The sequence below is a fragment of the Schistocerca americana genome, chromosome X (genome assembly GCF_021461395.2).
Source record: "Schistocerca americana isolate TAMUIC-IGC-003095 chromosome X, iqSchAmer2.1, whole genome shotgun sequence".
In the NCBI taxonomy this organism is placed as follows: domain Eukaryota; kingdom Metazoa; phylum Arthropoda; class Insecta; order Orthoptera; family Acrididae; genus Schistocerca; species Schistocerca americana.
The window spans coordinates 405,733,240-405,759,711 of NC_060130.1; the positions used below are offsets into that span (position 1 = coordinate 405,733,240).

Below are 26,472 nucleotides of genomic sequence, written 5' to 3' on the forward strand. Positions count from 1 at the left end.
GGGGGGGGGGGGAGCTATGTTTATATTCTTTATCCCATTTTCATTTAACAGGATGAATGATTTCAGAATTAAGAAATTACACTACTCTCGTATGTTTAATATTGCTCAAATTTCTTTTCCAGTACTTTATATGTGAAATGAAATATCTATATTTCTAGACTGGGGAATATTAAATAGTACTTCTGTATAGACAAAAGGTATGGAAAATATCAATGTTTGAATACTGGATAGGAATCTTAAAAGAACTTTGCACTGTCACTGCTGTTTTGCTGTCTAAACTTGATCTTGTAGCCAATACATTTCTAACGGACTCAAGAAAAATGTTGATAAAACAAGGTAAGAATTCCAGTCTATGAGAACATTCATTTACATTCTTTCAACAAGGAAATCTTTCAAATTAATGTGCTCAGTTTGATGATTTATATAATAGTGAATCCTATCATGCAAGTGTTGGTAAAATGATCTTTATCCATTGAAACATGGACCAGATAATTGTAACATCACATTTACTTAGTAACTGAAATAATTTAAGGTAGAAGTATGTACACTGTTAAGATCACAATGTCTGCCATTGTCACAAATGGTCGCTGTTAATTCATTTTTGAATAGTAAACAAATTCAGCAGCATTGTTTGTTTAATTTGGAGTTTTTCATAGGATACTCTTGTTTCACAGCATTGTGAATTACAAATATTTTGACAGTATTCTTGATTGTTATGTTTGTGTGTAGATCTGAGGTTTGGTAAATCTGACAAGAAGTTTCAAATTATATTTCAAGTTTTCTTCAATAGCAAGAAAAATAAATGGCTCATAGTGTATTAACTGTTTTACAATACACAGAGTGTCAGCACTGGTAGTATGTCAATAATAAAATGTTTTAACAGCACAGGGAAATGCATCTAAATTTATAATGTGTCATGATTATCTACTCTTAAGAGAAATTACATTTATTCTTGGTCCTTGCTAAACAGTTTTAGTGACAGCAAAAGAATGCAGGCGAAGTACAGATGTGGATCATGCAGCAATTAGTTCCGTAACATGTTACATGCTTTTGGATATAGGGGTTGGTGAAGGGTATCGGCTAACCATGCCTATGTGGTGACATCTTTACTGTGGTGCAGGGCTTTTCTCCCTAAAGTATACTACTGGAAGCAACCCCAACTCCCAGCACTTTCTGCAACAGTGCCAAGCTGTCCATACAATGAGTGCAGCAATTTAATGTTCTTTTGGTTTTAAAATCTTTTCAAGTTATATCATTACCAGAATTTAACAGTTTACCTCATTGCTACAGGATATGTGCATGACCCATGTCAGTTTTATGTGTGTATAAAGTGAACAGCATTGCAGGCTCCCGTGATGGCTATAGAGAACTTATAGGTGAGATTGATACCATACTCCAGGCAAACATTATTCAGCACCTGCCTTGTGGTCTCATGTCCTGAGTGAGGAGTATCCGCTACATGGAGCCCATTAAATTATAATGAGTGCAGCAAGATCTGACCTCTTTTTGTGAACCACACACAAACCATTGTGGGGCTACATATATAACCATTAAATACTCAAATCCTCAACTGAGTTAGATTAGCTCCACCTATGATACTTCAAGTTTGTTTATTCATATGACGCATTTGCTTTAGTCGCTGTGCTAGATTAGCTTCATTCATGGTACCAAAAGTTTGTTTCTTTGTATATTGTATTTTGCTTTGATCACTACATTAGATTAGCTTCAATCGTGGTAGGTCAAGCTCATTTATTTGTAACTGTATTTTGATTTGATCGTTGTGTTAGATTAGATGCACTTACGGTACCTCCAAGTTCATTTATTTGGACTGCATATTTCCTTGATTACTGTGTTAGATTACCCAATTTACCATACTTCAGGAACAGTAACAATGTTTCTCGTGTTGTGTTGAAAAAACAGTGTAAACTTATTCCCCTTACATGGATGTTGGACACCCATCATGTGTACTCGTAGTGCCTTCATGAGCAGTGGGGATTACTGGACTGAATTGATTGCAAGTTTTTGTTCATAGATATTTTGTAACAGCTTACCGTTGTGAATGTATTCTGCAATTCATTGTAACTGTTAATATTTCAATAAAGGAACTGTTTAATGTCCAGACACATTTTGTTACATTGTTCCCATGCTTTACCTGTCCATTTTACATTCTGTCCCTGACAAAACCTTGATATCTGTCAGTACCCATACTGGTGACCCTGACTGAACCCACCTGCCCAAGTCAAGCTCCACTCCATGGCTGGCCGTGCTGAGTGGCTGTTGACATCACATTCCCCCACCACCCAGCTAGTGTTCACCACATTGGGCCACGTGTGTAGCACAGCACAGTACTCCACTGTTCCAGTGCTAACACAGCTAGTTAAGCGTCATGTCATTGGGGAAGTCTGATCCCAGCTTGCCACTACCTGCGAGTTTGGGGTGCCGGTAACCAAATGTGGACTGCCCCGTTGATCTGTAACCTCATATGACAACGTTTCACACTTTCCTCAACCAATGTGCACAGCTCATAGGGACTGCTACTGCCCTGGTGCAACCCCCCCCCCCCCCCCATGTACACTTTCCTCCTCTCCCCCTGGCTGGCCTGCATTACCCTCCACCTGCCACCTCTCAACTCCTACAATCTCCAGCTGAGTTTTCTCCTGTGGAGGCAGCTTCTTGATTACCAGCAACTCCACTCAATTCACTCCAACAGTAATGCAACTCAAGCCTTCAGTCACCATGATGCCATGTGACATCATCACAAACCTGCTACAGTCTAGCGGATTTGATGAACTGAAAGACCAGATAATTGAGTGGCTGGCAATGGCTCTCACATCCCCTCCATTAGAGAAATGCACTGAAATGTGGCCCTTGCAACTAGTCCAGCACCTCTGAACACTTACTGAGCCTACTATCATTCCTGAAATACTGCTACTCATAGAACAACGGTCCTTCTCACTGTCTCCGACACATACTGCTTTTATCAGCACCCATACTCTCCATGTCCCATGAACCCTCCATGGACATAGCACTGTTCATAACCGGCATGATCAGCAAGCTGAACAAGTTTACCTCTGCCCTGGAGCATGTGAATCTACATCCCACATGTCATGCCCATTCCCACCCTGCAACACCTCCGACTGCCGGTGTACACACTTATCTAAGTGCTTGCCCCCCCTCCCCCCTTTCCCCAGACCGACCAGCTTGTGGTGGTGTTGGTAATCATTTCTGGTATCACAAGAATTTGCACAGTGATGCTGCAAGCAGCCGGTTGCCATGTGCACGGTCCCCCAACACTGGTGGCAGTTGGCAGTTGGCAGTAGGCACACCCAGCTGCTCCACTATTTCTCAGCATCTATTAATATGTAATCGTTGGAATCCCTGCTCCCCAACACCCTACCTAATTGACACTATTTCTGATATCTCCATCGGTACCTGCAATAAGTTACCTTCCTCTGGTCCCCCTCAACTATACCGCCCTGGTCATCACCCGGGGAGCTGATTTAAAGCTGCTACGACTGCATAGTGACCCAAACACTGGTCTCAACCCCACACTGCACACAGTTCTCAGTATGGACTTACACATCTGGTGCTACTTTTGTGTGAGTTCCAACCATCCAGGTGTCTCTGCAGAGCACATCTACCTGTACCTTCCCCCTGAGTTCTGAAAGGTGGGATTCAAACACCTCCACGGCTTGTTGCATCCTTGTGTCTGGACATCTGCAGCCCTTATACAAGTATGTTTTGTCTGGCTCATTTCCACTGGAACTGCACCAACTGGACCTGCACCTACTTCCCATGTGAGTGCTTCAGGGTAGGCTATCATGAGCATGCCCCTATCACTCCACTCACATCCCCCTCCTCCCCCAACCAGTTGACCCACCTGTACATCATCACCACACACTATCACCGACAAGTTCACTTGGTGGCGGGAAGCCATGTCACTGGCCAACATTATGGTGGATACATGAGCCAAGGCTTTCAAAGACACCTGGTTCTCACATTTTGGGTGCCTCTGCCACATGACATATACAACAGATGACAATTCACAACTTGCCCATTTAAAACACTCACCAAAACTTGCGGCATACACTCTGATTTTAAGACCAGTACCATGCTGCCACTAATAGCTTACCTGTTGATCTGTAACTTGGTCTGCTGCCGTAAAACCACTTCTCCTAGGTTTAGAGGTGGACCACAAGACTGACTTGGGATGTCCACTAACGAAGTCACTTGCAAGCAGCCGCTTGCGTTGCCAGGTGATTTCGTCAAGCCACAGCCCCTGCCAGCCGCCATTTGCACCCTGGCCTTCATACAGCAGCTGCATGATTACATGGCATGCCTGCACTTGGTGGCCTCACAACACTATGGTGAACACAAGTCCTTCATGCATTGAGACCTCTCCATGTGCGCGCATGTCCTGCTCGGGGTGGATGCCAGGAAGCCATTGCTCCACCCATAGTATAAAGGCCAACACATTGTGCTTACGTGCAGGGAGAGTACCTTTCCTGCACATCTCCGTGGCACTGCTGCTGCAGTTACCCATTGATCAACTGAAGCCAGCGTATATGCTCAACCTCCCCAGCCATAGCGTGCTGCCAGTCATCAAAACTGAGGTGGCATTGAGTGATGGAAACAGTACCCCAGCCGATGCTATTGTCCTGGTGAGCAGCATTTGGGACTCGAGAGCAGAGGCTGCCCTCTGTTCACACCACTGCCTGCCCAACAGAACCACCAACTACCTTGCCCTCATCACCAGACCTGTTCTCTAGTGCCCTGTCTGAGTTGTTAGATGTCAGCGCCACATGTTTGATACTGAGGCACCTGTCACCACATTAACTGAGCTGTCAGCCCAAGAAAATGTTATCATTGAGATTAGCTGAGAAAACCTGCATTTTCTTTTAGCTTTGTCCACCTTTGTTTTGACATCTCCTCTTTTCTGTTTGGTATGATGATTTGAATTTCTGTGGAGGTATCTGTCCATGTGAGTGGGCTTTCTGTAGACTCTGTGTCTTAAAGCTCTGTTGGGTTTCTTAAGTAGCTGTACATCCAAAAATGAAATTTGGCGTTCTTTCTCTCCACACTGAACTTTATATTAGAATTAACATTGCTCAGAAAATTTTGTAATTCTGAATTTTAACTTTCTCCATGACACTATACAATACATGTAAACTGTTTGGCATGCTGAGCTTTTTCCACATTGTACCTGATTTCTGAGTTGTTATAACCTCTAATGATGTCTTCATCATTGGGAGATGAAACTTTAGGTGGAGAAATATGCCTTGGACACAGCCTAATTCCATAAAGCAAGTATCACCAAGAATGCAAAAGCAGGATGTGAAAGACCTGTATTGGACAAAATAGGTGCAGTTCAGGCTTACTTCTTATGTTCTCTTTATAGCACAGTAACTCACTTACCTGTCTGCATCACATAAGAAATAATTTACTCATACATTATTACACATGAAAGTCTAGATCAGCATCTTACTATGAGAGCAGGGTAAAGTAATGCCTCAAATTTTTTGTGACAATACTTAAAGTTTTTTAAATAAAAAATTTCATTAACATTCTACACTCCTGGAAATTGAAATAAGAACACCGTGAATTCATTGTCCCAGGAAAGGGAAACTTTATTGACACATTCCTGGGGTCAGATACATCACATGATCACACTGACAGAACCACAGGCACATAGACACAGGCAACAGAGCATGCACAATGTCGGCACTAGTACAGTGTATATCCACCTTTCCCAGCAATGCAGGCTGCTATTCTCCCATGGAGACGATCGTAGAGATGCTGGATGTAGTCCTGTGGAACGGCTTGCCATGCCATTTCCACCTGGCGCCTCAGTTGGACCAGCGTTCGTGCTGGACGTGCAGACCGCGTGAGACGACGCTTCATCCAGTCCCAAACATGCTCAATGGCGGACAGATCCGGAGATCTTGCTGGCCAGGGTAGTTGACTTACACCTTCTAGAGCACGTTGGGTGGCACGGGATACATGCGGACGTGCATTGTCCTGTTGGAACAGCAAGTTCCCTTGCCGGTCTAGGAATGGTAGAACGATGGGTTCGATGACGGTTTGGATGTACCGTGCACTATTCAGTGTCCCCTCGACGATCACCAGTGGTGTACGGCCAGTGTAGGAGATCGCTCCCCACACCATGATGCCGGGTGTTGGCCCTGTGTGCCTCGGTCGTATGCAGTCCTGATTGTGGCGCTCACCTGCACGGCGCCAAACACGCATACGACCATCATTGGCACCAAGGCAGAAGCGACTCTCATCGCTGAAGACGACACGTCTCCATTCGTCCCTCCATTCACGCCTGTCGCGACACCACTGGAGGCGGGCTGCACGATGTTAGGGCGTGAGCGGAAGACGGCCTAACGGTGTGCGGGACCGTAGCCCAGCTTCATGGAGACGGTTGCGAATGGTCCTCGCCGATACCCCAGGAGCAACAGTGTCCCTAATTTGCTGGGAAGTGGCGGTGCGGTCCCCTACGGCACTGCGTAGGATCCTACGGTCTTGGCGTGCATCCGTGCGTCTCTGCGGTCCGGTCCCAGGTCGACGGGCACGTGCACCTTCCGCCGACCACTGGCGACAACATCGATGTACTGTGGTGACCTCACGCCCCACGTGTTGAGCAATTCGGCGGTACGTCCACCCGGCCTCCCGCATGCCCACTATACGCCCTCGCTCAAAGTTCGTCAGCTGCACATACGGTTCGCGTCCACGCTGTCGCGGCATGCTACCAGTGTTAAAGACTGCGATGGAGCTCCGTATGCCACGGCAAACTGGCTGACACTGACGGCGGCGGTGCACAAATGCTGCGCAGCTAGCGCCATTCGACGGCCAACACCGCGGTTCCTGGTGTGTCCGCTGTGCCGTGCGTGTGATCATTGCTTGTACAGCCCTCTCGCAGTGTCCGGAGCAAGTATGGTGGGACTGACACACCGGTGTCAATGTGTTCTTTTTTCCATTTCCAGGAGTGTATATCTTTATTCTTCATACCTACATATTTATTTCTCAACATTGTCACCCTGGAGATGAACACATTTCTCCAAAAGAGGAACAAGTGTGTTGATACCATCACTGTAGAATGTTTGACTTTATTGACAGGGCCGCAATCTCACCTCTGCTTGCACCACTTCATCGCTATTAAAGAGAAGTCCTTGGAGATGTTTGGAAATAGATGAAAATCAGATGGGTCCATGTCAGGACCGTATGGAGGATGATCAATGACAGTGAACCCAAGGCATCGAATTGTTCCAGATGTCACAGCACTCTTGGGTATTACACCAGTGTCATGCTGAAGAAGAGGGTGCTCCATGTGTGGACAAACTCTTTGAATTCGAAACTTGATTATTGCACACTGTTTCTTACGTACCAACGTAGTTACATTATACACCACCATTCAGAGCCCTCTGTCAGTAGAGTGCTGCTAATATGTAGACATGAAGAATAAAGATGTAGAATGTTAATAACATTTGATTTAGTTAAACAGCTTTAAGAGTTTTCACGTAAAAAATTCCAGAGCCGTACTTGTCAACATGCCCTTGTAATTTATCTGAAAATAAGAAGAAACAAAGATAGAATAGCTAGTCTAGTGTCTAAACTGAAGCCTTTCATGTAAACTAATACAGTATTTCAGACAGGGGCATGAACTTATAAAAAATATTGGTGGGACCCATGCTGGGGTTCTTGCACCAGGAAATTTTCTAAATTTTAGATGAAAAATAGTGAGTTTTTAAGTTTTTTTAAAAGCATTTTATAGTCATATGATCAACATTAGAACCCCAAAAACTGGACTCTCGATACCTCGACACTCCAGGAAACTCGACAAGCTTGACACATTTTTTGGCTTTGAAGAAGAAACAAAACATAAACATGCATGGTATTTTGGTGAACAGCTAATTTAATTTACTGTAATAATCATGCTTATAGACTATTACAGAGCAGTGAACATATAACTCTGAAAAAGACTGAAATTATATTTAAGTAAATCCTAAACTATCATTAAAAGAATAAAACATAAAATACTACTGTCGCACAGTAATAGCACTTTGGTTAACAGGTGAAATAGCTAATTTAAGCTTACTTTCAATAAGGCTCAGGGTTCATTAAATGAAAACAATATCTCAAAGATAATGCTTTAATACAGTTAATAAAGTTAATACCTTCAGTCAAAAAGTATGTAAATAGTGGGTTTTAATTGGGTCTTACTCCCTAAAAATATTTAAGTATTTGAAAATAGCTAATACAGTACTATAGTAATATAGTACTAAACTAGTACTAATATACTGAAACTGAAAATTTAACATTATGTATGTATTTAATTCTCTATTTTATAAAGATTTTTAATATTGCTCTAAATGTCATTATTAGGGCTAGAGCGTCTTTAGAAAGGTGCAGATGTGGACTGTCTGACTGGATTACTCAATATGGAGTCATTGATGACTGGTTGGATATCCAATTCATCCAAAACATCTCGGTGGGCATGAAGAGCAGCAAAGTTGTTGAATCGCTTATGTCCCATTGTTGATAGGAGATATGAGTTCAGACATATAAGGGTGCTAAATGACTGTTCTGCTGTTGCTGTCGTGATTCGAACTGCTTAGAGAAGCTTAATGCACTTCACTACTTCACATAACATTTCTCCAGCTCAGGCTCTTGTGTAATGTACTTTCTTACATCACACATGTTTTGTAAGAACAGTTGTTTTTAATTAGTGATATTGGCTAAGATATTCAAGTGTAAGTGCAGTATCTCAATGTCTAGGTCATTTTTGAAAAACTAACTCTGTTGATTTTTCCAAATTTGTTTCACCTCTGTTTACTAAAAGCAAGCACTATTGCTCAGCTGCAATGACCTGTGTGAGTCCAGTTGGAGTAAGCCACTCAGTAATGCAAGATTGCACCGTTTCACAAACTTCAATGTAAATAGCTTTGTAGTATTCATTTGGGGTTTTGAATGTGTGCAGTGAGCTGGCTTTATTGTTTTCGTACTTCTTTTGTATACTTCAGTTCCGAGGAAGTGAAGGATCATCAACTTGTGAAGGTTTTTCTTTTAAATACAATTACCAGAATTGTTCAAAACTATCAAGTCCTCCATTCAATATACAAATCAAGCTCTCATATGTTTTTTCCAGATCAGCAATACTTAGATGAGTGCATTGAATATTTTGATTGACATTTCATTGCATGGCAATACAGATGCAAAAATAAATAGGTCTTGAATTGTAACACTGACTCAAGGTAGCCTGCACATTTGTAACCTGCCTCTGTTTTATTCTCTGCGGGAAATGTTTCAAAAAAGTCTAGAAGTTCTTCAAAGCTTTTCAATATTCTCAAGATACTAGAAGGTCACAGAGTCCATCGAGTCGGGCAAAGAGGTTGTAGACCAGCTTGGTTGTTGGTGCCCTCACAGTGTATGCTTCTGAAAAGTCCCATCCTTTTGTTGGATTCCCTTACGGTGTTTATTAAGTCCTTTGCTAAAGTCATAATATCCCTCTTAGACATAAGATGGTGGAGACTGTCTACAACCTGCCAAGTCCAAACTGTGAGCAGTGCAGTGCACATCATGTGCTTTTGGTTGTATATTCAAAACTAACTTTTTTTTAGTCCTTCGAACTTACCTCTCATATTCAAGGCACCATCATAGCACTGTCTCTTAAGTTATCCATTCACAAATCAAGATGAGCAAAAACATCTTTTAAAATATTAAACAGAGTTTGTGATTCAGTGTTAAGGGTCTCGTATAAGGCAATAAAGTCTTCGTTGATGATAAGGAATCATCGAGAGTACGAATACAAAATGACACTTGTTCATGAATCAAAGAATCATTTGTTTCACCAACCATAATAGAAAAATGTTCAGTCTTCTTGATTAAAGCCAATACCTTTCTCAACACAGAGCTTCAATGATCTCATTTTGAATATCGTGGAATGTCCACTTACACCCCAAACACCATAACCAATCTTTAAACTGAGGCACGGCGACTTTCAGAGTTCCAACAACTGAAAAAAATTTGAGTTTAGATCTTTGTCCCTCTAATTGCTAGTCCTTGTTGGCATAGAAATTGCATGGTAGTAAAAATTGTCTCAAGAGCTAAACAGCTTTTCTTCATATCACTGTCTAACTGTTCATTCAATTGGGAGGCCACACTTTAGTTAGTGATAGAATTTAGTTTCAGAACACCTTCTTTATGTGTAAATGTATTTTCATGAAGACGAAATTTTTCCAAAGCAATTATCCAGCTGGAAAACCCTATGGAAGTAAACGCATCTTCTTTTTTTTGAAGAAAATTGCTACAGATTTTTAGCATCTACCTCTTTGCAGGCTTTGAAAAAAACTTTTTTGATAGATGCTTCGTATTCTAGCCATGTATATTTAATCAACCAAGACTTCTGGAATGATCTTCCCTTACCGGGTTGTCCAGGTTTTGGCTGGGAATGGTTCTCCCCTGAAGACGATGAAGCAATTGACGACACAATAATTGTTGGAGGTTGACTTGCAGTATCATCAACTTCAAGCACACCACTTTGGTAACAAATTTATCCACTGCAAACTTAATCCACAATACACTAAAAGACTAAAGTAAATGAATATAATATAGTCACATAAAATAGTCCACTGGACACTAAAGTTGGAACACTAAACGCCTGCAGCATGCACTGAACGAAACTATCCACACTGAATGATTGCGACCGCAGGGTAGGCAGCACCATAGTGTCTTGAGGCGTCAAGGCGACATGAGGTGGAGGGTTCCAGGCACTTCTCCTCCAGTCCTTTTGATGTTGCTGCAGCTGCAGCACTGGCCCGCTGGCGCCAGAATTTACCAGAAGGTTCGCGCAACGGTACAAATTCTAAGTGTGCCCACAGCACCATAACACTATCATGAGTCACACCACTTGTTTTCAGTTAACCTGCTTACAACCACAATAATTATTTGTTTTAACTCATTACTGAATGTATTTTAAAAGGTAACTATCGTCAAACAAGGAAAATAAAACATTCCAACATAATTTTGTGATTTTACAAAGCATAATATAGCTAATAATTTTATTCAATTATTGAGGGGGGCTCGGGCCCCCTGAGGCCCCATGGAGTTAGCACCTGTGATTTCAGATATAATGGCTTTGCTGTCAACTGGGGATTACATCCTGCCCATTAATATATAAAAAAAAGAATGTACCTAACTATAGGATCAGTATAGTACACAACTTTTCATATCTTTTGGAAAATGTAAGAATGTGTATCAATATGTGTCAGAGGTCACTCGTGTTTGTATTTATACAACAAAATTGTACAATTCCATTTAATTAATCGAAAGTTGAGGGTATTATTAATTCATTTTTGTTGCTCAGACATATCAAAATATCACAGATTCAGTCCATACTATTTTAATTATTTGTGCACACAGATATCATCTGAGAATACGTAAATTTATTGTCTCATAAACAATGTATCTAATAATGAAACTGATAATCTTGTGCCCCAGCCATAGACCAATTCTGATACCAAGGTGAAATTATCATGTTGTAGATGGCACCACGGGCTTGGATGTGTTCAGAACACTGGATTATCTTTACAGCAACACTATTTATTCCCTTGAATTTGAAGATGCATAGTCACTTTTTAATCACAATTCTTCTCTCTCTCTCTCTCTCTCTCTCTCTCTCTCTCTCTCTCTCTCTGTGTGTGTGTGTGTGTGTGTGTGTGTGTGTGTGTGTGTAGGGTGAGGTGAGGGAAGGGAGGGAAGGGTGTTGTTTAGACCTTGTTTGTACCTAAACTGTGTGGAAATAAATCTCTCTTCAGCCCAACTAAAACAGAATTATATGGTACCAGTATTTTAATTAAACACTCAGTCAACAGATAATAAATACACTTTATTAAATTCTGATAGTACTACATTAACATTCCATTGCATCATTTGTGACTACGGTCTCCTCTTCATGTTTTCCAGCTGCAAGTAGTTTGTATCAACTATCTTTTTTGTCAACCCATTAAATAATCCCAACAAAATTATTTTAAATTTATTCAGGGATTTTGTAAAAAAATTCCTTGCTTGTTTTTGGACACATTTTGTTAGCATTTGTGCTTTTGCTGACCTATATGTATTATGAAGCATACAGAACATTTCATTGTTATATAAAAAAAATATAACTACATGTCTAGATATGGAAAAAATACCTGAAGCAAAAATATGTTAGATCTTTTGGTTTCCTTTTAAAACCTGTAATGCTGAACAGCATCAGTCAGTCTTTCTGTTTCATATTGAGACTACTAAAAAAGTGTTATAAGCTATTTGAAAAGGAGACAGGTGGGTATCAGTTTCATCATAATAATATTTGAAGTAATAATGCTTGCAGAATGAGAATGAAATAATAATGAGTGCTATTTACAAATATTTTCACAGCTCATACTACACTAATTTCACATTACAAACACAATAATACAAAAATGTAATACATATATTATTTTTAAACTTACAATGCTGACAGTGAGTAACATATTTTTTAATGTTATACAGCACAATAAAATTTATGAGAATTTGTAGACATTACCCTAACATTCACTCCTAAAGTAGTGGAGGACCTACATTTTTATTCATACACCACACACTGGATGGACAATTGAGATTTTTACTTTCTTGTCACATATTCTTCAAATGAATGAAAATTTTAGTTTTTTGGTTTTCCTCACTTTTGTAATACATTTTCTGTGAAATCACAAGAGTTACAACCAGACTGTGCAGCATACTACTACATTTTTTACAACTATGAATGATGACAAAGCTCTACATACACTGATCATATATTGTGTTGGGAAGGAAAAAGCCCAGTAAATCAGATCTTGAAGCTGGGACTACTTAATCCCTGGAATGAAACTGCAATATTGCTCGACCTTGTATTTCAGCATGACACAGCTTCTTGATAACTTCACAGGCCTCTTCTGCAGGGAAGACTGTGTGTGGCGGAGGCTCAATCTGTAAATTCAGATGAAATTAAACTAAATATTAGTTCAATAGCAACATAGCAGATCAAAGATTATGAAGTTTACTGAGATGACATGAGGTGGTTCTCAAATTGTTTATCAAAATAAACATTTCTTAAGTATACTGACAATTTAATTTCGTCTCAGACAGTTAAGTAAAGGCAAATAAATGTTATTCCTATATGTTTTACATACATTAAAATACTGATATGTAACTGAAGAACATAAGTTAAATAACTAATAGTAACATACTGTGCCCACTATCAAATGTTAATTTTTTTGTTCATGATGTGTGAAAGTGTTAAGAGGAGTGCCTTGTGTTTTAGCTAAGAATCTATTTCACTCTATTACCATCTCTCAAACAATGAATATTCAGCTTCTGTATAGAAAATCTGCTGCAGTCCAACAGCACATGTAAAAATGTTGAATTTTAAAAGAGTAAGTGATGATGTGGAATTTATTTTAATCAGCACAGAACAGAACAGTATTCACTTGCTGAAAATAGATGAAAAACTTAGTAGATATACCTGGGTGGTTATAATAAAATTGATAGTATTCTGAGTGCTGCAGTGCATGTGATTTACATAACAAGATGATCAAACATTGTAGGTATGTTCATTAACCGGTGCACTCATCGAGTATGCTGAAAAAAAAAAATAATAGTTTGATTTTCTGCCACCATGTGAAAATATGGTACTATAAGCAATGAGAAAGTGCACTGTTTCCTGTTTTTTCTTCATAGTGATGACACCTCACAGGCCTGTTAGGTGCACAGTGATGCCCACACAATATAAGGGCTTCCTTGTGTGTTACCTGATTCTATCTTTGCAAACATGCAAACCACCATTTTCAAACAAGATGAGGTGACACCCCATGTCACTTGCCAGGTGAAAGATTTTCTTCATGACATGACCACTGGCCATCTCTAGGCAATTTTATGATGTCCTCCCTGACCTAAATCCATTTGACTTCCAGTTGTGGGGATATCTGAAAGATCATGTCTATCAGGGATGTATCTAGACTCTCCCTGATCTGAAGGATAGGATACAGCGACATATCACTCTGTTTACACTGGATACGCTGTAAGCAACTGTTGACTATGCTGTGAATGGGTGGAGAACCTTGCTGACTCTTGAGACCATATTGAACACATGTTAGAACTTGTGATCATATCCTAGTAAACATGCCAGAATCACTGTCATCATATGTTTAATTATTCCTCCCCTTTTCCTTCATCTACGTCACATTCTAAGTGCTTACATCATCATATCTTCAGGAAGGGGCAAAAAGTGGAATTATTATTTTTTCAGCATACTCCATGAGTGAACCAATTAATGAACATATCTATGATATTATAGCATCCTACAATGTACACAAACTGCACTACAACACTTGGAACACCTTCAATTTAAGTATAAAAAATGGGCTGTAGTTGTAAAGACTGGAATTTTATCTTTGAAATGTGTGACAGAAATAATAATAATAAACATTTAGTGACTGTATACAGTATTTCAACATTAAATGCTTAACCTAAAAATAGCATAAAAATATCATTTCTTTAGCAGTTAGAGTCCTTCAAAAAGCAAAAGCCAGTTATATTATTACACTATACAACATGTTTTCAAAGTTATAACTGTTGCTCATCTGATACAAGTGTTTAGTGTAAAAAATGTAATTACCATGCATAACTTTAGAGTGTGGTATGGTTTTAATAATGTTATTTTCTGTTTGTTTATAGATGAAGCCGATATATTTTAATAGACTTTTTATTTGATTAACAAAAATCAACAGTTCACAGTTTTATGTTGTTAATTATATGATTTTGGGAGGCTTTATTACATGAATATGTAATATATCTAGTGGTAACTATCCAGAGCAACCTTAAGTGGCATGACCATGTAAAACAAATACTAGGAAAAGCAAATGCCAGCTTAAGACTCATAGGAAGAATCTTAAGGAAATGTAGCTCATCCATGGAGGAAGTGGCTTACAGGGTGCTTGTTCAACTGATTCTTGACTTCTTTTCATCAATCTGAGATCTTTCCCAGGTAGGACTGGTAGAAGAGGTACACAAGATCCAATGAAGAGCCATATGTTTCATCACAGGATCATTTGGTCAGTATGAGAATGTTACAGAGATGCTAAAGAAACCAGTGGCAGACATTACAAGAGCAGTGTTGTACAACACAGAGATGTTTACTATTGAAGTTTTGAGAGATCATTTTCCATAAAGAGTAAAAATAATACTAGGAGTAAACATAATTACCCAATGTATATTTGAGGCATTGGGTAATTGACAGGCATCTATATCTACATCGTCATCATACACCACAAGCAACCTATGGTATGTGGTGGAGGGTACTTATAGTACCACTAACTGATCCCCCCTTCCCTGTTCCACTCATGAATGGCATGTGGGAAGAACAATTGTCAGTAAGCTTCTGTATTAACTCTGTAGTAACTCAATTTTCTCGTCATGGTCATTTCACGAGATGAAAGTGGGCAGAAGAAATATGTTGTCCAACTCTTTCTGGAAAGTGATCTCTCATAATTTCAATAGTAAACCTCTCTGTGGAACACAACACTACTCTTTTAATGTCTATCAATGGAATTCCTTTAGTTTCTCTGTAACACTCTCATGATGACCAAATAATCCTGTGGTGAAAACACACAGCTCTTCATTGGATCTTCTGTGTCTCTTCTATCAGTCCTACCTGATAAGTATCCCAGACTGATGAAAAGTACTCAAGAATCAGTTGAATAAGCACCATGTAAGCCACTTCCTCTGCAGATGAGTTACATTTCCTTAAAATTCCTACTATGAATCTCAGTCTGGCAGCTGCTTTTCTTACTATTTGTTTAATGTGGTCATGCCACTTAAGGTTGCTCTGGATAGTTATCCCAAGATATTTTACAGTAGATACTGTTACCAGCAATTTTTCATTGGTAGTGTCATTGTACAGTAGTGGATTTCTGTCCTTATACGTGTGCAAAATGTTACATTTAGATGGTCTGGTCACATTAGTGTGACCACCACCTACTCGTATTTCAACATCAATATGCAATAACCATTCACAGGCAGCATAACTAGCAGCTGAGGCCATATAAAACACATCGAGAGACACAGAAAAACAGTACAGTCATTGTTGTAATGCAGAAATGGAGCAATATATCTAATGTCCGAAAGGGTACGGTCATTGCCTTTTCTACATCTACATCTATACTCTGCAAACCACCATGAGGTGCTTGGCAGAGAGTACGTCCCATTCTAGCAGTTATTAGTGTTTCTTCCTGTTCCACTCATGTATGGAGCATGGGAAGCTTATCCTCACAATCCCTATGCGAGCGATATGTAGAGGATTGTAGTATATTTCTAGAGTGGTCATTTAAATCTGGGTCTTGAAACTTTGTTAAAAGAATTTCTCAGGATAGTTTACATCTGTATCAAAGAGTGTTCCAATTCAGTTCCTTTAGTATATCTGTGACACTCTCCCATGGATCAAACAAACCTGTCACCATTCGTGCTGCCCTTCTCTGTATATGTTCGGTATCCCCTGTTAGTCCTATTTGGTATGGTTCCTATACACTTTAACAATATTCTAGAGCCAGTCACATGAGTGATTTGTAAGCAATCTCCTTTGTACACTGATTGCACTTTCCAGTATTCTACCAATAAACCAAAGACTACCACCTGCTTTACCCACAACTGAGCCTAGGTGATCATTCCAGCTCATATTCCTACAAAGTGCTATGCCCAGGTATTTGTATGAGTTGGCCAATTCCAAAAGTGACTCACTGATATTGTAGTCATAGGATATTAAATTTTTTCAATTTATGAATTGCACAGTTTTACATTCTGACCATTTAAACCAAGTTGCCAATCTTTGCACCACTTCGAAATAATATCAAGACCTGACTGGCTTTTGGGCCAAGGGAGAAAGCATTTCTGAAATAGCCAAGTTTGTAAACTTGTTTATGTACCACTATGGTTAAAGTATACTACACACGACAAAATGGTGCTACTCAAAACTGGCACGGAGACAACTACGGTTCACCATGTGCGCTATAGATGACAGGGGTGAATGACAGCTGTGGTGATGTGTACAGATGATTAGACATGCAACTATTGAGCAACTGACCACCCAGAAGAACCAAGGGGCTACCAACAGCATCTCCTCAATGACCATTGAGTGAACATTGCTGTGTATGGAGCTCCGCAGCGGGCACCTGGTCCACAGACACATGCTAACTGCTGTTCACTGTGACAAAGACTGGAATTAGCATGCTAATACCACAACTGGACATCCACTGAGTGGTGACAGGTGATATTTTCAAATGAATCATGTTTAATGCTCCAGCAAACAGTTGGCTGTTGGGGCGAACAGTGTGAAACGTCTGAAAGCAAACAGCCTGCAACACTTGTCGGAAGGGTCGAGAACAGAGGAGGAAGTGTTATGGTGTGGGGAATATTTTCGTGACATTGTGTGGGTGATCTCATCATTCTGTAAGACACAATGGATCAACACAAGTATGCATCTATCCTTGGGGAACATGTCCACCCCTACATGCAATTTGTTTTTCCTTGGCACGATGGCATCTACCAGCAGAACAATGCAATGTGTCACACACTGCACTGTTGGTACCTTCCAGTGCCTCACTGACTCTCTTCCTGCCTGTCCACACTGCAAAAGGTGGTTATTCAGGCTTTTGACAGGTGGTCGCATTAATGTGACAGAACTGTGTATTTATGTTCAGGTCAACTGACAGAGCCTGTATCATTCATCAGTCCTGTATAGGTAATTCTGCAACTCACAGTGTATGCACATGTGTGTGGTTTGAAGGGCAGAACGATGAGTTTTCAGTACTCACCTGGCCACCAAACTCCCCTGAATCTGGAGTCTGTGGGACCACCTCAATTGGGCTGCTTGTGCTATGGAACCTCAACCGAGAAATCCAGCACAGCTGGCCAGGGCACTGGAGTTGACATGCCTCCACATCTCTGTTGGTACCTTTCATTTTGTCTTCTGGCATTGCTACTTTCTTATAGACAATTGCATCATTTGCAAACTGTCTTTAAGAGCTTCTGAAGCTTTCTACTAGTTGGTCTGAAAATGAGAATGACTTATGCTTTCTTCCAATTGCTAGGTATAACCATTACTCCAGAAATCTACAATAAACTGCTGCTAGAAGAGGAGCAAGTACTTTCACACAATCTTCATAGAATCTTACAGTTATCTATTCTGGTCCTGATGCCTTTTCACATCTAAGCAATTTTAATTACTTTTCTATTTTCCCATTGGTTATCTGAGTATCTGCCATTTCAACATTCATCCAATGACTGAAGGAAGGGACCATGTTACAATCTTCTGCACTGCGACAATTTCAGAAAACCAAGTTTAGTACTTCAGCCTCCTCTCTGTTATCTTCCATTTCAGTGCTAGTGAGGTCACTGAGTGACTGAATAAAGGATTTTGAACTGATTATTGATTTTATGTAACACTGAAACCTCTTAGCAGTTTTAGTCAGATCATTTGACAAAATCTTACTTTCAAAGTCATTGAATGCTTCTCTCATTGCTCTCCTTATGCTCTCCTTTTGCTCCATTCAGCTAGGTTTTGACTTCTCTTGAATCTATGATGAAGCTCTCTTTGTTTACACAGCAGTTTTCTAACACATCTATTAAACCATGGTGGGTATTTCCCATCCATTAAAACCTTGCTCAGATCATACTTGTCTATGGCATACTGAACGATGCTTTTGAATTTTTTTCTGTTTGGGCTCCACATCTTCATCTTCAGCAGTGAATATTTGATGCTGACTACTCAGATACTCTGCAATTAGTATCCTGTCACTCTTTCTAAAAAAAAATATTTTCCTACCTTTCTTAACATTCCATGAGGATAAAATCAGAGAGATTAGAGCCCACACAGAGGCATACCGACAATCTTTCTTTCCACGAACAATACAAGACTGGAATAGAAGGGAAAGCTGATAGAGGTATTCAAGGTACCCTCCACCACACACCGTCAGGTGGCTTGCGGAGTATGGATGTAGATGAAGATGTAGATAATACCTGTAGTCATAGTTGCTATCACAGCCTTACAATCACTGATACCTTCCTCTATAATAACTGATTCAATAAGTTCAGGTCTATTGTTAGAAGATCCAAATTGATACCTTCACGAGTTGATTCTCTAAGTGCCTGCTTGAAGTAATTTTCAGACAAAACATTCAGAATAATGTCACACAAATCCCTGTCTCTGACACCACTTTAGATAGTATGACTCTCCCAACCCAGTATGCCCAGCAAGTTGCCTTGTTAAAATGGCAGGATCAGTAGAGTTGTTAACAATATTGTGCAAGTTCTCTCTGAAGCACACTGCCACTACAGCTCCTGATGCAGACAGTTTAAAAAAGACGTCCGATTACCATTTTTGACCAAACTTTGATGCTTAAATTCACTCATATTAATTGACATTCGGAATCTGTGATACCCTTGCTAGATACTATGGAATTCTTTACTGCAGTAAATATGCTGCCACCATTGGTGACTAACTTATCCTTACAAAAAAGATTCCAATCTAAACTTAGGATTTCACTGCTATTCATTTCTGGTTTCAGCCAACTTTCAGTTCGTAATATGATCTGGGCGTTATAACCTTCAATAAGTGATATTAACTCTTGGACCTTTCCTTGCATGCTCCTGCAGTTTACTAATATTATATTAAATTTTTCTTCATCTGATCTGTGAGGACGAGCATTCTCTGAGAACACCGTGGCTAACATATCTTCAATTTTGGCAGACAATTTGTCTCTGATCCCAAGAGAGGCTTTTTCTGACTCAAAAAGCCCCCTCGTGCATGCCACACATACTCTGCTACACTAGCAGCCATTTCCTGCATGTAGTGCAAATCTGGCCTATTAAGAGAACTATACTGACAGTGGAGGTCATGAAATTCATATCTGATATCACTGCAGACTCATCTGAGGCTTTTGTTTAGAGCTTCCACTCTGCTCCAAACCAGAGGACCATGTACAATGCTACAAATAGCAAGCTTTGCCTACACTCAATATGCAATGTTAGTTACCTTCAACAAATCAGCCATCCACTGAGGAATTGAGGATGGCCTAAGAACCCAAGCAGCAGCTGTAACTTCTGCTTACATGTGCCACTATTTGCAGCTGGTTGCACCCAGTGCACTTGAAAGTTATTGGCAGAGCCTCTTCTAAGTCTCAGACATGACTCCCAGCAAACATAAAAATTGCACATGGGCATTCTTTCCCACCCAGCCTGCTATTTCCTGCGGGGCTCCATTACCCACTTAATGTTGGAGCTCCCAATGATTAGCATACCCACCCTCTGCACTTGTCGAAACTGGGTGGGAAAATCAGTTGCTGGCCCAACAGGAGAGGCATCCTGTGTAGGTTCAGGAAGTACTATCAACACTGGGTAACACCTTGTACCTGATACTAAGGCCTAAGTAGCCAGGCATACGGCCCATTCTCTCTTTTGTCTTCCACCCAGTTATCTGTGAACCCACAACTTTCCACCACTCACTCTCAAGTGAAGACAAACTGGTCAGATGTTGTGTATAGTAAGACACAGAGTTACAACCAGGTCACCAGGGGATTCCAACAGCACCAAAGGTGTCACAGATATCATCACTGGTGCCCTGATGTTGCTGCAGCTTTGAACAGTAACCAGAAGCCTGTCTACCATGGCCAACACAGCCTCCGTATGTTTATGGACCCCAGCCAATTCTCCTTGTGTCTGCTTACAACAAGCACAGTCCCTATCCTTATTGTACTGTGTAAAAGAAAACTCAATACAATCACAAAAAATACAATGAAATCTGCAAGGAGTAAGTGAGTAACTGCAAATAGATCCATCCAAAAAGAGAAAATTACCTGACTCTGGCATTACTGAGATTGGAATGTATGCAAAATATAAAGAAGGAGTATAAACAAAAATTTAGTAGTGTGTGTGTGTGTGTGTGTGTGTGTGTGTGTGAGAGAGAGAGAGAGAGAGAGAGAGAGAGAGAGAGAGAGAGAGAGAGAGAGAAGGAGATTTAACCCCTTGTATTTTTTACTACATAGGTAATTTCTCAGAGGTAGGCAGGTAGGCGGCAATTGTAATTTCTAGTTCTATGACCTATTCCTTACCTCTCCACAAGCTACTAATCTTACAAGTTCCTGGAGTTGCTCAATTGAACCTGTGTCAACAGCCTTGATGGTATGTTGGTTTTCTTCTGCTTTTCGACTAAACTTAGGCAGCAACTTGCTTGCCACTTCAGCACTAATGAACACAACACCACCCTGAAATTTTAGAAACCATTAGTGTTTCTATCACTTTTTCCAATGTTTACTTAGCTAGTAATCAGTGAGTTTATAGAAAGTAATTCTCTAAGTGTGGATCTAAAGTTGCTTTGAATGATCAAATATAAACAAGTTTTCTGCTGCCTGATGTGAATTGTGGTTTATTAGTCTCATAACATACATAATCTAAATCATTTGATTCAGGTATAGAAGACATGTCAAAATTATGATAAAATTTCACTGTAAACATAGAACAGCTGATGTTAACAAACAGAATCATAATAATAATACAATTTTGATAGAGAGAGAGAGAGAGAGAGAGAGAGAGAGAGGGAAATATTCCACGTAGGAAAAATATATCTAAAAACAAAGATGATGTGACTTACCAAATGAAAGTGCTGGCAGGTCGACAGACACACAAACAAACACAAACATACACACAAAATTCAAGCTTTCGCAACAAACTGTTGCCTCATCAGGAAAGAGGGAAAGACAAAAGGATGTGGGTTTTAAGGGAGAGGGTTAGGAGTCATTCCAATCCCGGGAGCGGAAAGACTTACCTTAGGGGGAAAAAAGGAGGGGTATACACTCGCACACACACACACACATATCCATCCACACATGTCTGCTTGTGTATATATATATATATATATATATATATATATATATATATATATATATATATATATATACAACAAAATCTAATACTTATTTACCCATTTATCATTTCATCCTCTATGAATTCTTTTATTGAATCATAGCGTTTCTCTGACAGAATTTGCTATAGCTCTGTTTTTAGAATCTCCGACTTCATATTAAATGTATTTTTGCCCCTGAACTTGTTACATATTGTCAACTCCATATGCTGATTAGTCCATGCATATAATTCCAATTGAGACTTCGGTAGGATACAATTATTTTTAGTTCTCAAGTTATATAGGTGGTTAAAATGATTCTTCTCAAATAATTTTTCTCTGCTGTGCATGGAAATTATAATTTCATTTATGTATGTGGAGGGATCAGTTAGGGTTCATAGTTGCCAAAATAATGGCCAACAAGATCCTGTTTGCAGTGCAGTACACACGTATCTGATAATTTTCTTTGCAGTTTCAATATTAAAGATACACTATTTGGAATTCCCCAGAAAATTATACCAAGTCTAATGTCAGTTTCAAAATAACTATGACATGCTATTTTTTGTGTTCTGAAGTTGGTGGAATTTGCTAGTATTTACACTAAAAATGCAGAACTGCTTAGTTTATTTGGTAGGAAGTCAATATGTACATTCTAGCTTAAGTTCTTGTCCACATTTAGTCCTAGGAATTCGATTATGTTAGCTTTTCCATAAGCTGATCATTATGTTGTATTTTAAATTCTGCGGATTTCAAATGCTTGGTTTTGAAATGTACCATGTGGGTCTTTGCAATGTTCAATTTCAACCCATTTAACTGGAGCCAGTTTTCTAGGGTACCCAGAGCTTGGAATTTTTTCTGCATCACAATTTTCAATTAAAACAGAAGTATTATCTGCAAACATAACTCATGGGGAGTTTATATTTACGGGTAAGTCATTTACATAAAATAGGAACAGGATTGGCCCAAAACTGGAGCACTGAGGTACAGCTTGTGATACTGTACTCCATTTAGAATAATAATTAATGGCACCGGAAGTGACAATTATCCTTTGTTTTCTGTTGTCCAAGTATGATGTGAGTTAATTCAAAGCACTACCCTTAATGCCATGTTTGTCTAATTTATAGATAAGCAAGGCATGGTTCACAGAGGCAAATGTTTTTGTAAGATCACAGAAGGTACCTGCAACTTTACTTCTCTGAGTCAAAGATTTTCATATCTTTTAAACAAAGTTATTCACTGCATCCAGAGTTTTTTTTTCCTGGTTGAAATACAAATTGGTTACTTATAATAATATCAGTCTTTACAGTAACATTTTTTATCTGGTTTTGCAGCTATTTTCTTTAACATTTTTTAGAGGAGTGGAAGAATAGAAATAGGGTGATAGTTTTCCACATCTTCCCTCAACCCTTACTTGAACAGAAGTCTCACTTCAGCATACTTCAATGCATCAGGAAAGCTTTTGTTCAAAAGATTGGTCGATTATTTTAGTTAGATGAGATGCTATTATGCCACACAGTGCTTTAATCACTTCTGTTGTTTTTGTATTATACTCCTCTCGACTTTGCGGTAGAAAGTACACAGTTGTGCATCGCAAAGTTATTACAAAGCATTCCATGAAAAAGAAAACTGCTCCTTGAGGGCAGTACACAGTAATGTGAAACCAGTTGTTGGCAAAAACATTATCCAGCAATAAAAACAGTGGAATCAAGCTTCACAGTTATCTGCAGTGACGATTGTATGGAAACATACTTAAACTAAGTTCACTTACAGTCTTGATTTTACTGTAGTATGAGAAGTTGTTTCTGTACTTTTAATTTGAACACATCAGAAGCAGAAAACTATGTGGAAGGTAACTTTAAAAGTATGTTTTACATATATTCTGCAGATTTATTCTCTGGTAACACATTTTGCTTGCAAACAGCAGTCTTGGGAAGAAACTAATTTAATATTCACAATGAAATTAGGCACACATATTTCTCAAAAGTGAAACTATTGACAATTGCTAGACAGGACCGTTCAGCTGGCATGTGGTATAATTAAAGTATAGTTTTAAGTAACTTATGTACAGGGCTATTACAAATGATTGAAGCGATTTCATAAATTCACTGTAGCTCCATTCATTGACATATGGTCACGACACACTACAGATACATAGAAAAACTCATAAAGTTTTGTTCGGCTGAAGCCGCACTTCAGGTTTCTGCTGCCAGAGCGCTCGAGAGCGCAGTGAGACAAAATGGTGACAGGAGCCGAGAAAGCGTATGTCGTGCTTGAAATGCACTCACATCAGTCAGTCATAACAGTGCAACGACACTTCAGGACGAAGTTCAACAAAGAACCACCAGCTGCTAACTCCATTTGGCGATGGTATGTGCAGTTTAAAGCTTCTGGATGCCTCTGTAAGGGGAAGTGAGCGAAGAAACGGTTGAACGCGTGCGGGCAAGTTTCATGCATAGCAGGCGGAAGTCGACGAATAAAGCAAGCAGGGAGTTAAACGTACCACAGCCGATGGTTTGGAAAATCTTACAGAAAAGGCTAAAGCAGAAGCATTTCTTAAACAGGAGATTGGAAAACCGATGGATCGGTCGTGGTGGAGATCATGATCAACAATCCATGTCATGGCCTCCATGCTCTCCCGACTTAACCCCATGCAATTTCTTTCTGTGGGGTTATGTGAAAGATTCAGTGTTTAAACCTCCTCTACCAAGAAATGTGCCAGAACTGCGAGCTCGCATCAACGATGCTTTCGAACTCATTGATGGGGACATGCTGCGCCAAGAGTGGGAGGAACTTGATTATCAGCTTGATGTCTGCCGAATCACTAAAGGGGCACATATCGAACATTTGTGAATGCCTAAAAACACTTTTTGAGTTTTTGTATGTGTGTGCAAAGCATTGTGAAAATATCTCAAATAATAAAGTTATTGTGGAGCTGTGAAATCGCTTCAATCGTTTGTAATAACCCTGTATTTCATCTGAGACTGATCTCAAAGTTTTGGCAGCTGGACTGAACTATTATATATTTTTAGAGCCCTAGCCTTGTAACAGTGAAAGCAATAAATTTGAACTAGGCATTATCTGAAACTTTTAAACATTGTCTAACAAATTTTAGGGAGTTGTGTTTGTGTGAGTGTGTGTATATAAATTTTAGTAACATGTTTATAATATATTCAGACAAGAGACATATGAAATATTTTTTGAAAGGCCTTGCACAAATCAATTGTGTATATAATTTGCATTAATATGGAAAATCCAGTATGGAATAATGACAGTATTATGATAAGGATAGATTGCTACTCACCATCTAGAGAAGATATTGAGTCATAGACATGTGCAACAAAATGACTGCTAAATATGTGAGCTTTCATTGGTGACTAACGAAGACTGTGATCAGTGGGATTATGGGAACACAGGATATATTGCAGGGAGAGACCCCATCTGGGCAATTCAAAAAAGCACAATTTCTGAACTGCAGAGAAGGGAACTCTCCCTGGAATATATCCTATGTTCCCATAACCTCCCCACCCACCCGACCCCACCCCAGCCTTAACCTTCGTTGGTCCCCATCCTTCACCCAACTATGTTCTTCCCTTCTCCTGCTCTAGCACTACACAGCTATGCAGCGTTCTAGTCCACCAATGCACATCCAGTCTTTTTCTCTTTCTCTACTTTTCTCCCTTTCCATCCCCCTCCCCCCCCCCCCTTCCATGTACACTCTTGACTGCACCTAGCTGCCCTACCCTGTCCCCACCACATCCCTGCATGCTCCCACAAGTAGCAATTTACTGTCCCCAACCCCTGCCCCACTATTGTTCCCCATCCCTATCCCAGTCTCCTCCTTACCTCCACCATCCAGATTGCTTCTCCCATCATGCGCAGCTGCTTCAAATCCAGTCTCAGTGGCCAGAGACAGTGGTCATGGGGGCACATGCACACGTGTGTGTTTCTACTTTAGAAGAATGCCTTTTGGCCAAAAGCTTGCATGTTTAGCAGTCTTTTTGTTGTGCCTTTCTGTAACTCCACATCTCCTCTATATAATGAGTAGTAACCTACCCTTTTCATAATATTGCATTAATATGGTACATTTTAAAATACTCAGGTATACAAAAGGTGACATCACAATCTGGACACTGCAAGGATGTTTGTTTGTTCTCTGCACACTTTCCCTTTTGGCTTCTCACAGCCACTGGCACACACTTTGCAGACAAGTGGTGATGGTTATTTTATTCTTTTCAAAAATAAATTGTATGTAATTCTGCATGTAGTTAGACTTGGAGGTGCAAAGGTTTCTGGTCATTTATTGTGTATCGTGCAAATTAATTTCCTAACTCTACAAGAATGTGGGAGACAAAAAACTTTTTCACTTGCTCATATTTCTTGCCTCTTTGATAAAATACCAGGAGTTTACTGATGCCAATGTCATGCAAATGGACACTTTTTCCCACCATTTTAATTACTGTCTCCTGACAGGATAAAAAGAAATCACTTGATTTGATTTATCCACTCTAGTCCACAAACATCCCAAT

General features: G+C 39.7%; 1 protein-coding gene across 2 annotated transcripts in view; it reads right to left on the minus strand.

Moving 5' to 3' along the window:
• Positions 1-11,866: 11,866 nt before the first annotated feature.
• The window catches only part of LOC124555366, a 234,138-nt gene continuing 219,532 nt past the window's right edge, over positions 11,867-26,472 (minus strand). For both annotated transcript variants that reach the window (XM_047129256.1, XM_047129257.1), the window contains 2 exons: positions 21,159-21,311; positions 11,867-12,987 (listed from right to left, as the gene is read on the minus strand). In XM_047129256.1, coding sequence (XP_046985212.1) covers positions 12,871-12,987; positions 21,159-21,311 — 270 coding nt within the window. In that variant the 3' untranslated portion in view covers positions 11,867-12,870. The remainder of the gene's footprint in view (positions 12,988-21,158; positions 21,312-26,472) is intronic.